The following is a 13,350-nucleotide window of genomic DNA, read 5'->3' on the forward strand; positions in this document are numbered from 1 at the left end:
CTGAGATTTCTTAAATTTTTGAGATTTCTGAGGTTTTTGAGATTTCTGAGATTTTTGAAATTTCTGAGATTTCAGAAATTTTTCAAATTCTTTAAAATTCTAAGATATCTGAGTGAACAGAATTGTGAATTTCGGATGGACGCTGCAAATAATTATAATTTCGTTTGGTGGATTAATACGGAAGAGAGTGAATTTATTATTCGTGCCGGTATTTATAATATTTGGTTGAGTGCCTCTGGCACTCACTGTTTGAAGCGTGGGGAAACTTAACGAAACCGATCGTCCTGTCGGTATCCTGGTCGCTGTCACTGGCGTTGTGTAAACATACCCCGCATGACAGAATGTCATAACAAATTGGTATCGAACGCGTACACTTTTCGTTATGGGTTTGTAAATATGATCGCCTTGGATCGTGGGTTGCGTTACACCAAAGCAAACCGTGTCAATGCTGCCTGGACAGCCTGAGCTTTACGCCAAAGTTAAGCGGTATGGTAAAGCGCATTGTTTTTCAGCCGTGATGTCATCTGTGTGTGTCGCACTTGCGGGTTCACTTTGCGCAGCTGGCCTCGATGCAGTGGCAAATAAGTCGAAAGCTTTCGGAAGTTCATTTTGCGCAGCTGGCTCGTTGCAGTGGAAAATGATCCTACAGCGTTTGGATTTCCATTTTGCTCGGCTGCAATCGATGCAGTGGAAAATGTTCCGCTAGTGTCCGATGTGTGTATTAGTGTGTGGTGTTGTGCGACAGCAAAGCTTGCAGCAGCAGTGTTCAGGGCGTCTTTCGGCTGCCGGCTCTTCAACTCATTCCAAAGCTGCTCCTCCTTGGTGAGGCGTATTTCCACCAGAATGGAATCTCGGACCAGTCTTCCAAAAAACCGCTCGTGTCGTTCCACGGTGGTCAGTAAAATCGTCCTTCTTGACGCCAGGGTCGATGTTTGAACGGACATTTTGTGACGCGTTTTGTTGAGCGTGAACGAGAGTCCAATGTAATCACTGCCGGAGACGCGCGCGGGAACAATTCGTTTGGGTAGCGTTGAAATCACGAGAATTCACAAAACAAAATAACCAGGGATTCGCATTATCCTGGTCACGGCACCATGAACAGAATTGTGAATTACGGATGGACGCTGCAAATAATTACCATTTCGTTTGGTGGATTAATACGGAAGAGAGTGAATTTATTATTCGTGCCGGTATTTATAATATTTGGTTGAGTGCCTCTGGCACTCACTGTTTGAAGCGTGGGGAAACTTAACGAAACCGATCGTCCTGTCGGTATCCTGATCGCTGTCACTGGCGTTGTGTAAACACTGAGAATCCTGAAATTTCTGTAATTTCTGAGTTTTCTGAAGTTTCCTGGATTTAAAAAATTTCTGCGAATTCTGAAATTTTTTTAATTTCTGAGATTTCTGACATTTCTGAGATTTCTGAGATTCCTCCGAATTCTGATATTTCTCAGGTTTCTGAGATTTCTACAATTTATGAGAATTGTGAGATTTTTGTAAATTCTTCGATTTCTGAGAATTATGTTGTTTTTAAAATTTCTGAGACATCTGACATTTCTGAGAATTCTGATTTTTCTAACAATACTGATATTTTTAAAATTTCAAGATTTCTGAAAATTCCGAGATTTTTTCAATATCTGAGATATCTGAGATGTCAAAGAATTCTGAGATTTTTGAAAATTCTTAGATTTCATAGATTGCAGAGATTGCTGAGATCTCTGAAATTTCTAAGAATGTTGAGGTTTCTGAAATTTCTGAGATTTCTGATATTTCTGATATTTCTGAAATTTCTGAAATTTTTTATATTTCTGATATTTCTTAGAAAACTTGAACTTCTGAGCATCCTTAATTTTTCGAAATTCCTAAGATTTATTAGAATTCTGGGAATTTTCAATATTCTGAAATTTCAAAGAATTTTGAGATTTTTTAAAATTCTAAGATTTCTGAGACTTCTGTGATTTTTGAAATTTCTGAGATTTCTAGGATTTCCGAAAATTCTGAGAGTTTTGAAAATTCTTAATTGTTTAAAAATTGTGAATTTTTTGAAATTTTTGATTTTTACGAAATTTCAGAAATTTCTGAGATTTTTGAATTATATGACTTTTCTGAAATTTCTGAGATTTTTGAAAATTTTTCGATTTCTGAGAACTTTGAGATTTTTTGAGATGTCTGAGATTTCTAAAATTTCTGAGATGTCCTAAATTTCTGAGATTTCTGAGATTTTTGAACATTTTTGAAATTTTTGGGATATTAAGGTTTCTTAGATTTCTGAAATTTTTGAAAATTCTGAGATTTCTGAGAATTCTTAGATTTCTGAGATTCTTGAGATGTCTAAAAATTCTGAAAATTTTAAAAAAACTGAGATTTCTCAGAATTCTGAGATTTTTGAAAATTCTGAAATATCTGAGATTTCTAAAATTTTTGAGATTTCTGAGATTTTTGAGATTTCTGAGATTTGTGAAATTTCTGAGATTTCAGAAATTTCTGAAATTCTTGAAAATTCTAAGATATCTGAGAATTCTGAAATTTCTGTAATTTCTGAGATTTCAGAAGTTCCTGAGATTTAAAAAATTTTTGAGATTTCTGATATATTTTTAATTTCTGAGATTTCTGAGATTTCTGAGATTTCTGCGATTTCTGAAATTTCTTTGATTTCTGATAATTTCGAGATTTCTGAGATTTTTGAGTTTTATGAAAATTCTGAGATTTTTTGAAAATCTTTTGATTTCTGAGAATTCTGAGATTTTTGAAAGTTCTGAGATTTCTGCCATTTCTGAGAATGATGATATTTCTATGAATTCTGAGATTTTTAAAAACAAGAGATATTTAAGTGTTAAAAAACGAGCGGCTTCTTTTGCCTTTTCAGTGTACTGAGCTTTTCTTTATTACCAAGCTTTTGAGAAACAATAGAGAGAAAGAAAGAAAGAGCCAAAAAATTAGTCCGCAGTTCGCGCGCGCTAATATTAATTTTCCGATCTTTATCCGCTCGTGATACGTTTTCGAAAGAATCGATCGTTTCCTAACTGATCCCGGGGCAGGCTCGTCCTGCCCTTTTCTGATCCTTCTTATTCTTCTATTCTCTTCTATTCTTCTTCGTACTTAATAACTGACAGGGCGTTGAGAACCTTATAAAGTTTCCAACATTGTCCCCCCAAGTGTGCCACGGTTGAATAATCTAATCGTCTACAGCCCGTAAACACTTGAAACGTTTAACCCGCCGTAGTGACCCAACCTCTTCTTTATCTTATCTGCGTATCATCTCCTTTATCTAATCAACTAGAGCCCGTAAACGCTTGAAACGCTTAACCCGCCTTACGTGATGACGCAACCTCTCCTTTCTCTTATCTAAGCTATCAACCGTGGCTTCACTTCCTTTACCCTGTCAGTTATCGCGTGTGTAGTCCTGTCATTTAAGTGTCGTGTACGTATGTGTGTTTGTGTGTCTTGTAGTTGTTTCTTTTCCTTGCTCCGTTGGAACCAAGCGGTTTTCTATAAGGCTGTAACGTCCAAGACTGCTATTTTGTGTGCAGGTGTTACGTACGTTCCGCTTGTGGTTTCAATTGTCGCCTGTCTGACTTGTCCATCCTTGCCAGGGACAACCGATACAATACGTCCTCTTGGCCAACAATTCATAGGCAAATTGTTATCCGCTATAACTACCAAATTCCCTATCTCGATTGGCCGTACCGGTTCAAACCACTTGGTCCGATGAGTAAGAGTAGGTAAGTATTCGGAAACCCATTTCTTCCAGAATAAGTCCGCTGCCTGTTGTGCTGCACTCCTCGATGATCTCAAGGCTGCGGGACTGTCGCAGTAAACGGCTAGCGGTTTGCTCCCATCAGAGCTCCCGAGGAGCAGGTGGTTCGGCGTTAAAGGCTCGGCCGTTTCATCTTCCAATGGCACGTAGGTAAGTGGTCTCGAATTAACGACCAGCTCGATTTCCGTGAAGGTTGAAAGGAGTACTTCATCCGTAGGGCGTTTGGGGAATACACATTGGTGCAACACCTTCTTCACGGAGCGCACCATGCGCTCCCAGAAGCCGCCGAAGTGAGGCGCGCCAGGTGGATTGAACGTCCATTTCATTCGCGGGCAACAAAATTCTGTCATCAACGCGTCGTGGTCAACCTCCTCCAACGCTTCCTTCAGTTCTCGCGAGGCCCCGACGAAGTTTGTACCGCGATCGCTGAATATCTCCAGTGGCATACCGCGTCGTGCAATGAAACGTCGAATCGCCAGTATGCATGACGCTGTGGTGAGGGATGCCGCTATCTCGACATGGATGGCTCTCGACGTGAGGCAGGTAAGTAAAACTCCCCACCGTTTCTCGACTCTGCGGCCGACGGACACTAAGAACGGGCCGAAATAATCGATACCTGTGAACGAAAAGGCACGCTGAGCAAATGCGACACGCTGTTGCGGTAGGTTACCCATTAGCGGTGGTTCCGGCATCGCGTTGTGCACCCTGCATCTCTGACAGCTTTTCCTCACACGTCGATACTCTCCCAGTAGCTTAGAGATGAGGTATTGCGTCCTAAGTTCGCTCAAGACCGTATAGTGAATTGCGTGCTTGTATCGCTCGTGATACTCCCAAATTATTAGATCGGTCACATAATCTTGTCTGGGAAGAATGATCGGGTTCCGGGAGGATTCGTTGATGCCCGAGCACGCTGTCAACCGTCCCCCAAATCTCAGTATCCCTGTTGCGGCACTCGCAACCGAGCAAGGACCGTAGACAACCCATCCCAGGCGGGTTTTCGAAGCAACTGGCTCGTCACACTTCCCATCCACACTCTTCAACGCTCGGGTGATGTTGCAGTTGTCGACGTCTATGAGGGCACATGGCAAGGCACCGGCGTACGACTTAACGGGAAGACCTCTCAAATGCGCATAGCAGCCAGCCAGTTGAGCCATGTTGACGGACTGCGTTGGAAGGGCAAGCTCCTTGACGGTATGAACCTCAGTCAGATCGTACAGCGTTTGCGACTCGTTTCGGCCCGATATGCGAACTGTTAATCTAACGACAACGAATTCTGAGATTTTTGAAATTTCTGAAATTTCTAAAATTTCTTAGATTTCTGAGGAATTTGAAATTTCTGAGATTTCTGAAGTTCCTGAGATTTAAGATATTTCTTAGATATCTGAAATTTCTGAGATTTTTGAAATTTCTGATATTTCTGATATTTCTGAAATTCTTGAAAATTCTTAGATATCTGAGAATTCTGAAATTTATGAGATTTCAGAAGTTTCTGAGATTTTGATATTCTTGAAAATTCTTATATTTCTACGAATTCTGAAATTTCTGAAATTTCTGAGATATCAGAAATTTCTGAGATTTAGAAAATTTCTGAGAATTCTGATATTTTTTTTTAATTTCTGAGATTTCTGAGATTTTGAGATTTCTGCGATTTCTGAGATTTCTGATATTTCTGAGATTTCTGATATTTCTGAGATTTCTGAGATTTCTGATATTTCTGAGATTTCTGATATTTCTGAGATTTCTGATATTTCTGAGATTTCTGAGTTTTCTAAGAGTTCTAAGAATACTGAAATTTTGAAGAATTCTGAGATTTTTGAAAATTCTGAGATTTCTGAGAATTCTGAGACTCTTGAAAATGATGAGATTTTATGAAAATTCTAAGATTTTTGAAATTTCTGATATTCCTGAAATTTCTAAGATTTTAAAAAATTTGGAAATTTTTTGAGTATTCTGAAATTTTTGAAAATTCTGAGATTTGTGATATTCCTAAGAATTCTGATTTTTTTGAAAATTCATAGATTTCTGCGATTTCTGAGATGGCTGATATTTCTGAAATTGCTAAGAATTCTGAGATTTTTGAAAATCCTAAGATTTCTGAGGGTTCTGATATTTTTTAATTTACTGAGATTTCTGAGTTTCCTGAAATTAATAGAAATTGTGAGATTTCTGAGATTTCTAAGAAGTCTGATATTTTTGAAAATTGTGAGATTAACTGAGAATTCTTAGATCTTTGAAATTTCTGAGAGTTCTTAGAATTCCGAAATTTCTAAGATTTCTGAGATTTTTGATATTACTGTGATTTCTAAGATATCTTAAAATTCTGAGATTTATCAGAATTCTAAAATTTTTGAAATTTCTGAGATTTTTGAGATTTCAGAGATTGCTGAGATCTCTGAGATTTCTAAGAATTTTGAGATTTCTAAAATTTCTGAGATTTATGAGATTTCTGATATTTCTAAGAATACTGAAATTTCTAAGCATTTTGAGTTTTTCGAAATTCCTTAGATTTATAAGAATTCTGATAATTTTAAAAACTCTGAAATTTCTGACAATTCTGGGATTTTTAAAAATTCTGAGATTTTTGAGATTTCTGCGATTTATGATGTTTCTGAGATTTCTGAGATATCTTAGATTTCTAAAAATTCTGAGATTTTTGAAAATTTTAAGATGTTTGAGAATTGTGCGTTTTTTTTTAAATTTTTATTTTTCTAAAATTTCTGAGATTTCTGAGATTTTTGAATAATGTGACATTTTTGAAATTTCTGAGATTTTTGAAAATTTTTTGATTTCTGAGAATTTTGAGGTTTTTAAAATTTCTGAGATTTCTGAAATTTCTGAGATTTCCAAAATTTCTGAGTTTTCTGAGATTTTTGAAATTTTTTGAAATTTTTGGGATTTCTGAGGTTTCCGAGATTTCTGAGATTTGTGAAAATTCTGAGATTTCTGAGATTCTCAGATTTCTGAGATTTCTGAAACAACCAAAAATTCTGAATGTTTTGAAAATTCTGAGATTTCTGAGATCTCTAAAAATTTAAAGATATCTGAGATTTTTTAAATTTCTGAGATTTCAAAAATTTCTGAAATTCTTGAAAATTCTTAGACTTCTGAGAATTCTGAAATTTCTTACATTTCTGAGATAAAAGAAATTCCTGAGATTTAAAAAATTGCTGAGGATTTCTGGGATTTTTGAAAATTGTGAGCTTTTCGAGAATTCTGAGATTTGCTGAGAATTCTGAGATTTTTGAAAATTCTGAGATTTCTGAGATTTCCTAGAATTTTGAAAATTCTGAGAGATCTGAAAATTCTGAGATTTTTGAAATTTCTGAGATTTCTGGGATATTTAAAAATTCAGAGAATTTTGAAAATTATAAGATTTCTGAGAATTCCGAGATTTGTAAAATTTGTGAGATTTCTACAATTTCTAAGATTTCTGAAAAATTTGAAATTTCGGAGATTTCTGAAGTTTCTGAGATTTTAAAAAAATTTTAGATTGCTGAAAATTCTGATAATTTTTGAAGATTCTGAAATATCCAAAATTTCTGAGAATTCTCACATCTTTGAAAGTTTTGATTTCTGAGAGTTTTGAGATTTGTGAAATTTGTTAGCGTTCTTAAAATTCCGTAACTTTTAAGATTTCTGAGATTTTTGATAATTCTGAGATTTCTGAGAAATTTAAAAATTCTGAGATATTTGACAATTCTAAATCTTTTAAAATTTCTGAGATTTTTGAAAATTCTAAGATTTATAAGATTTCTAAGAATTTTAAAAATTCTGAGATCTCTCAAAATTCTAAGATGTTTGAAATTTCTGAGATTTCTGAGATTTGTAGGAATTCTGAGTTTTTATAAATTTCTGTGATTTCCGAGATCTCTGAGAATTTTTAAAATTGTGAGATATCTGAGAATTCGGAGATTTCTAAGAGTTCTGAGATTTTTGAAAAATCTGAGATTTCTGAGATTTCTGAGATTTCTGAGTTTTCTGAGTTTTCTGAGATTTCTTAGAATTCTGACATTTCTAAGAATTCTGAGATTTTTGAAAATTCAGAGATGTCTGAGAATTCTGAGAATTTATACATATCCGAAATTTTTGAGATTCCTGAGAAAAAAAATTTTTTAAATTGAAAAATTTCCAAAATTTCTAACAATTCTGAGCTTTTTGAAAATTTTGAGATATTTTTAGAATTCTGAGATTTTTTAAATTTCTGAGATTTCGGAGATTTTTAAAATTCTAAAATTTTTGAAAATTCTTAGCTTTTTTTAAATTTCTGAGGTATCTGAGATTTCTAAGAAGTCTGAGATTTTTGAAAATTCTTAGATTTCTGAGATTTTAGAGATTGCTGAGATCTCTGAAATTTCTAAGAATTTTGAGATTTCTAAAATTTCTGAGGTTTCTGATTTTTCTGATATTTCTGATATTTCTGAGATTTTTGATATTTCGGATATTTCTTAGAAAACAGAAACTTCTGAGCTTTCTGAGTTTTTCGAAATTCCTAAGATTTATTTGTATTCTGAGAATTTTCATTTTTCTGAAATTGCTAAGAATTCTGAGATTTTTAAAAATTCTGAGATTTCTGAGAATTCGGTGATTTTTGAAATTTCTGAGATTTCTGAGATATCTGAGATTTCTAAAATTCTGAGATTTTTGAAAATTCTTAGATTTATAAGAACTGTGAGATTTTTAAAAATTTTTTTTTAACATAAAATTTCTGAGATTTCTGAGATTTTTGAATTATATGACATTTCTGAAATTTCTGAGATTCTTTAAATTTTTTTCAGTTTTGAGAATTTTGAGATTTTTTGAAATTTCTGAGTTTTCTGAAAATTCTGAGATTTCCTCAATTTCTTAGAATTCTGAGATTTTTGAAATTTTTGGAAATTTTTGGGATTTCTGAGGTTTCTGAGATCTCTGAGATTTCTGCGTGTAGTGTCGTAAGTATAGGTAGTATGTAAGCGTATAGTGGAAGCGTTAGATATAAGTACATGTATGTATTAGTTAGAAGGAGAATAAACCGGACAGTAATAAAACAGAACTTGAAGGATCAACACCAAACTCCATAACAGTTGGCGACGAGGATGGGATCCGAACCCACGCGTGCACAGCACATTGGATTAGCAAGATAAAGCAAACGTTAAAGTCAAATTATTAGTCATGTCGTAAATCGGTGAAATCCAACCATTTGTCATGGGTGAAAGCATCAAGGAGCACTTGGAAAGAATGGATATTTTTTTCCAAGTGAACGAAGTCGAATCATCGAAGAAAACAATAATGTTTTTAATCTTGGGTGGAGCGTCGCTGTACAGTCTTATATCAAAGCTAGTGTTACCTGAACAGCCAAAGACGGTAATTTACGAGAAGCTGTGCGTTAAGCTACAATACCAGCTGGAACAGAAAGTCAACATAGTGGCGGAACGTTTCAACTTCAGAAACTTTCTACAAAAGGATCAGTCGGTTGCGGAGTACATAGTAGAATTAAAAGCGCTTGCACAATCGTGTAAGTTCACGTGTTGTTTAGCGGAAAGCTTGCGAGATCAACTAGTAGCTGGTGTTCGAGACGAAGGATTGAGAAAACGTCTTCTACGAGAATCGGACTTAACATTCGTGAGTGCAGAAAATATAGCCAGAACGTGGGAAGCTGCTGATGAACAAAATGAAACATTTACATCGAAAGAGAAACAGAGGGAAATGGCGGCGATTAAGTGCGCGCCAAAACGTAGCGTCGGTCCGAAAGTGCACTACTACCGTGGAAGCAGTACACCTTTACACCAACAGAGCAGAGCGCACAAGCAAGAAACGAAGTGTTACAGATGTGGAAGATCACATAATCCACAGACATGTCCTGCGCGTATGTGGCAGTGTTTCAACTGCAAAAAATATGGTCATGTGTCGTCGTGTTGCCGAAGTACGAATGTGCAGAGTTTGAGGTTGGAACAAAAGGATGTGTTACTAACACGCATATCCGAAGATAGAGCGATTAGTGGTCCAGAAGTGTGCGTATTGAAAATCAATGGTATAGACATTGCGTTTGAGATGGACTGCGGTGCGTGTAATACAGTCTTACCGGAGAATGTGTACCGGAAAGAATTTGCAAATATCGAGTTAGAACAAACACATTTGCGTTTTATTACTGGATCAGGTCAAAGTTTAACACCGTTAGGAAAAATACGTGTAAATGTAAATTTGTACTATAAATACGCATGAGGGGTTATACAAGTACACTAGAACGCCATTTGGGGTTCAATCGGCGCCTGCAATATTTCAATCAATAATCGATCAAGTATTGTTAAAAAGTAAAGCCTGTGCGTATATGGACGATATATTAATAGGAGGAGAAAACGAAAAACAATGTAAAGAGAATTTATGCGAAGTTCTAAAAAGGCTAGAAATGCATAAAGTGAAGATAAACAAAAAGAAGTCGGAATTTTTTAAAACTGAAATTGAGTACCTGGGCTACAAAATATCAAAAAATGGAATAACACCAAATGAGTCAAAAGAGAAAGCTATTATTAAAGCTCCGGTACCATCAGATGTGATGAAATTACAAGCGTATCTAGGCATTATAAATTATTACCGTAGGTTTTTGCCAAACTTTGCAACAATATTGAGTCCTCTGTACGAACTTCTACGAAAAGACAAAAAATATGTATGGTCAAAGGAATGGAATCAAAGGTCAAAGGAATCATTCACAAAAACGAAATCGATGTTAATAGACAACAACGTTTTGGTACCATTTGATCCTAAAAAACCTGTGGTATTAGCAGTAGATGCAAGTCCTTATGGTGTAGGAGCAGTTTTGTCACATGAAATCGGAGGAGTAGAAAAACCTATTTATTTTGCTTCAGCAACTCTTTCTCAAGCACAGAGAAACTAAGCTCAGGTCCATAAGGAAGCATTAGCTGCTGTTTTTGGTGTCCAGAAATTTCACAAGTACATTTACGGAATCAAATTCAAACTCGTAACAGATAACTCCGGAGTAAAAGAAATATTCAAACCGTCACGAACAACTTCTTCTATAGCAGTTGCTAGGCTGTGCCGATGGGCATTGTTATTACCCAATTATGAATATGTCATAGAACATAGGCCAGGAAAATGTATGGGTCACATGGATCGGTTAAGCAGATTACCTTTAGCAGAAGATTTAGAAGTAGAAGAAGAGTTCACACAATTGAATGCAATTTTGTCTTCCTCAATTGTCGATATAGAGTTGGTGAAACAATTTCAAAAGTCAGACAGTATATTACAAAAAGTCTACAAAACGTTCAGCATGGATGGTCAAAAAATGTGGAATGTGAGTTAAAAGATTATGCTAAAGTTTGTAACAGTTTAGCAATAGAAAATGGAGTGTTGTTTTTCAACGATCGAGCAGTAATACCAGATAAGCTGAAAGATAAAATTGTCAGTCTATTCCATGAAAATCATGATGGGTTAGTAAAAATGAAAATGTCAGCTAGAAAACTTGTATGGTGGAAAAACATGGACAAAGATTTTGAGCAGTTTCTAAAGGCATGTCAAGTCTGTCAGTGTAGACAACCCGTACCTAAAGAAATAGTCACAACCAAATGGGTACAATGTACGCGTCCATTTCAAAGAGTACGTATCGATTTTTTCTTTTTTGAAAATAGTACATTTTTCATAATAGTTGATAGTTTTCCAAGTTCATGGAGGTAAAAATTATGAAAAGTACTAAGGCTGTAAATGTGATAGAGAAGTTAGAAATATTCTTGGCATGCTTTTGATTACCAGAGGAAATCGTATCAGATAATGGTCCTCCTTTTGGTTCAGAAAAATTTGTAATGTTTTTAAGAGCAAAAGACATAAAAATCAGTAAGTCCCCTCCGTACCACCCACAGTCGAACGGGTTGGCCGAGAGAGCAGTTAGGACAGTAAAAGACAAGCTGAAGAAGTATTTGTTGGATATGAGATTGAAACCATTAAGTCTACAAAGGAAGCTAAATCATTTTTTAATCAGCTATAGAAATAGTCCATGTACGGTTACCAAAGTAACGCCATCAGAAAGAGTATTTTGTTACGTACCACATACATTAGTAGCGAAATTAAACCCTAGGAAAGGACATGAAAGACAAAAATCGAGTAAAGAAGAGTCAAGAAGACTAGTTCCAATGGTGAAATATCAAGATCATTATAAAGAAGAAGAAGAAGTATATTACAAAAACCACTTTAAGGAATACGTGAGATGGATTCCAGCGATAATAAAGAAGAAGATAAGTAGTCTAAGATATTTAATAAGTCTAAATGGAGTAGTACGATTGGTACATGCAAATCAAATAAGGAAAAAGTATAAAGGAATGTATAAAAATGTTGTCGTAATACCATGAAATGAAAATAAGTCATTTAAAAGGAAAAGGAGTGAGTCTAGTCCTCCACCTTTAAGACGGTCGAAAAGGTTGGAAGGACAACCAAGATTAAAGTATCCGAGATAGAAGTAAACTTTGTTTAAGGGGGAGAATGTAGTGTCGTAAGTATAGGTAGTATGTAAGCGTATAGTGGAAGCGTTAGATGTAAGTACATGTATGTATTAGTAAGAAGGAGAATAAACCGGACAGTCATAAAACAGCACTTGAACGATCAACACCTAACTCCATAACACTGCGATTTCTGATATTTCTGAGATTTCTGAGATTTCTGCAATTTATGAAAATTCTGAAATTTTTGAAAATTCTTCGATTCAGAGAATTCTGAGATTTTTGAAATTCCTGAGATTTCTGAGAATACTGAGGTTTTAGAAGTTTTTGAGATTTCTGACATTTCTGAGAATTATGATATTTCTAAGTATGCTGAGATTTTTAAAAACCTGAGATATCTTAGAATTTTGAAACTTTTGAAAATTCTGAGATTTTTGAGATTTTTGAAAAATATGAAAATTCTGAGATTTCTGAGATTTCAGATTTTTCTGAGCTTTCTGAGAATTCTAAGAATTCTGACATTCCTAAGAATTCTGAGATTTTTGAAAATTCTGAGATATTTAAGAATTGTGATATTTTTGAAATTACTGAGATTTTTAAGATTAATGAGATTTTTAAAGTTCTGAGATTTTCGAAAATTCTAAGATTTACTGAGAATTCTGAGATTTCTGAGAATTCTGAGATTTCTGCGATATCTCCGACATCTGTGAGAGTTTTGAAAATTCTGAGATTTCTGAGATTTCTGAGAATTCTGAGGTTTTTGAAATTTCTGAAATCTCCGACATCTGTGAGAATTTTGAAAATAATGAGATTTCTGTGTTGGATATAGAAGCATCTAGTATTCAACGAAGCCAAAAAAGTTTATATGGTCAAAAAAGTAAGCTCATAAAATCAGAATAAATCAGAACCTTGTATTAACTACACGTTTCTTTTCACGCCTCAAACTACTCTGTTCTAACAGGTTATGGGCCCAGGGCATTTTTCGGAAGAGAAGTGAATATTTGTCTCGTTACGTTCATAAACTCGTTGTTCCAGAATGGATGGCCGATTAAGTATGGTGAAACTGAACAACAGTAGCTACACCAGCTGGCGCTTCAAAGTGGAATTGCTGTTGGTCCGTGAGGATCTTTGGTGCTACGTGGAACCAGGAGTGCAGCCGGAAGCAGTGTCG

General features: G+C 35.2%; 2 protein-coding genes across 2 annotated transcripts; one reads left to right on the forward strand and one right to left on the reverse strand.

Moving 5' to 3' along the window:
• Positions 1-3,491: 3,491 nt before the first annotated feature.
• On the reverse strand, positions 3,492-4,913 carry LOC126567302 (uncharacterized). Its single transcript, XM_050223531.1, has one exon. It carries the CDS (start codon positions 4,911-4,913, stop codon positions 3,492-3,494), a length of 1,422 nt encoding a protein of 473 aa, XP_050079488.1.
• Positions 4,914-8,940: 4,027 nt separating this feature from the next.
• Positions 8,941-12,092, forward strand: LOC126558387 (uncharacterized). Its single transcript, XM_050214396.1, has 3 exons — positions 8,941-9,622; positions 9,660-9,673; positions 11,658-12,092. The coding sequence occupies exons 1-3, from the start codon at positions 8,941-8,943 to the stop codon at positions 12,090-12,092; spliced, it is 1,131 nt and encodes a 376-aa protein (XP_050070353.1).
• Positions 12,093-13,350: the final 1,258 nt, after the last annotated feature.

The sequence above is a fragment of the Anopheles maculipalpis genome, chromosome 2RL, assembly GCF_943734695.1.
Source record: "Anopheles maculipalpis chromosome 2RL, idAnoMacuDA_375_x, whole genome shotgun sequence".
Classification (NCBI taxonomy): domain Eukaryota; kingdom Metazoa; phylum Arthropoda; class Insecta; order Diptera; family Culicidae; genus Anopheles; species Anopheles maculipalpis.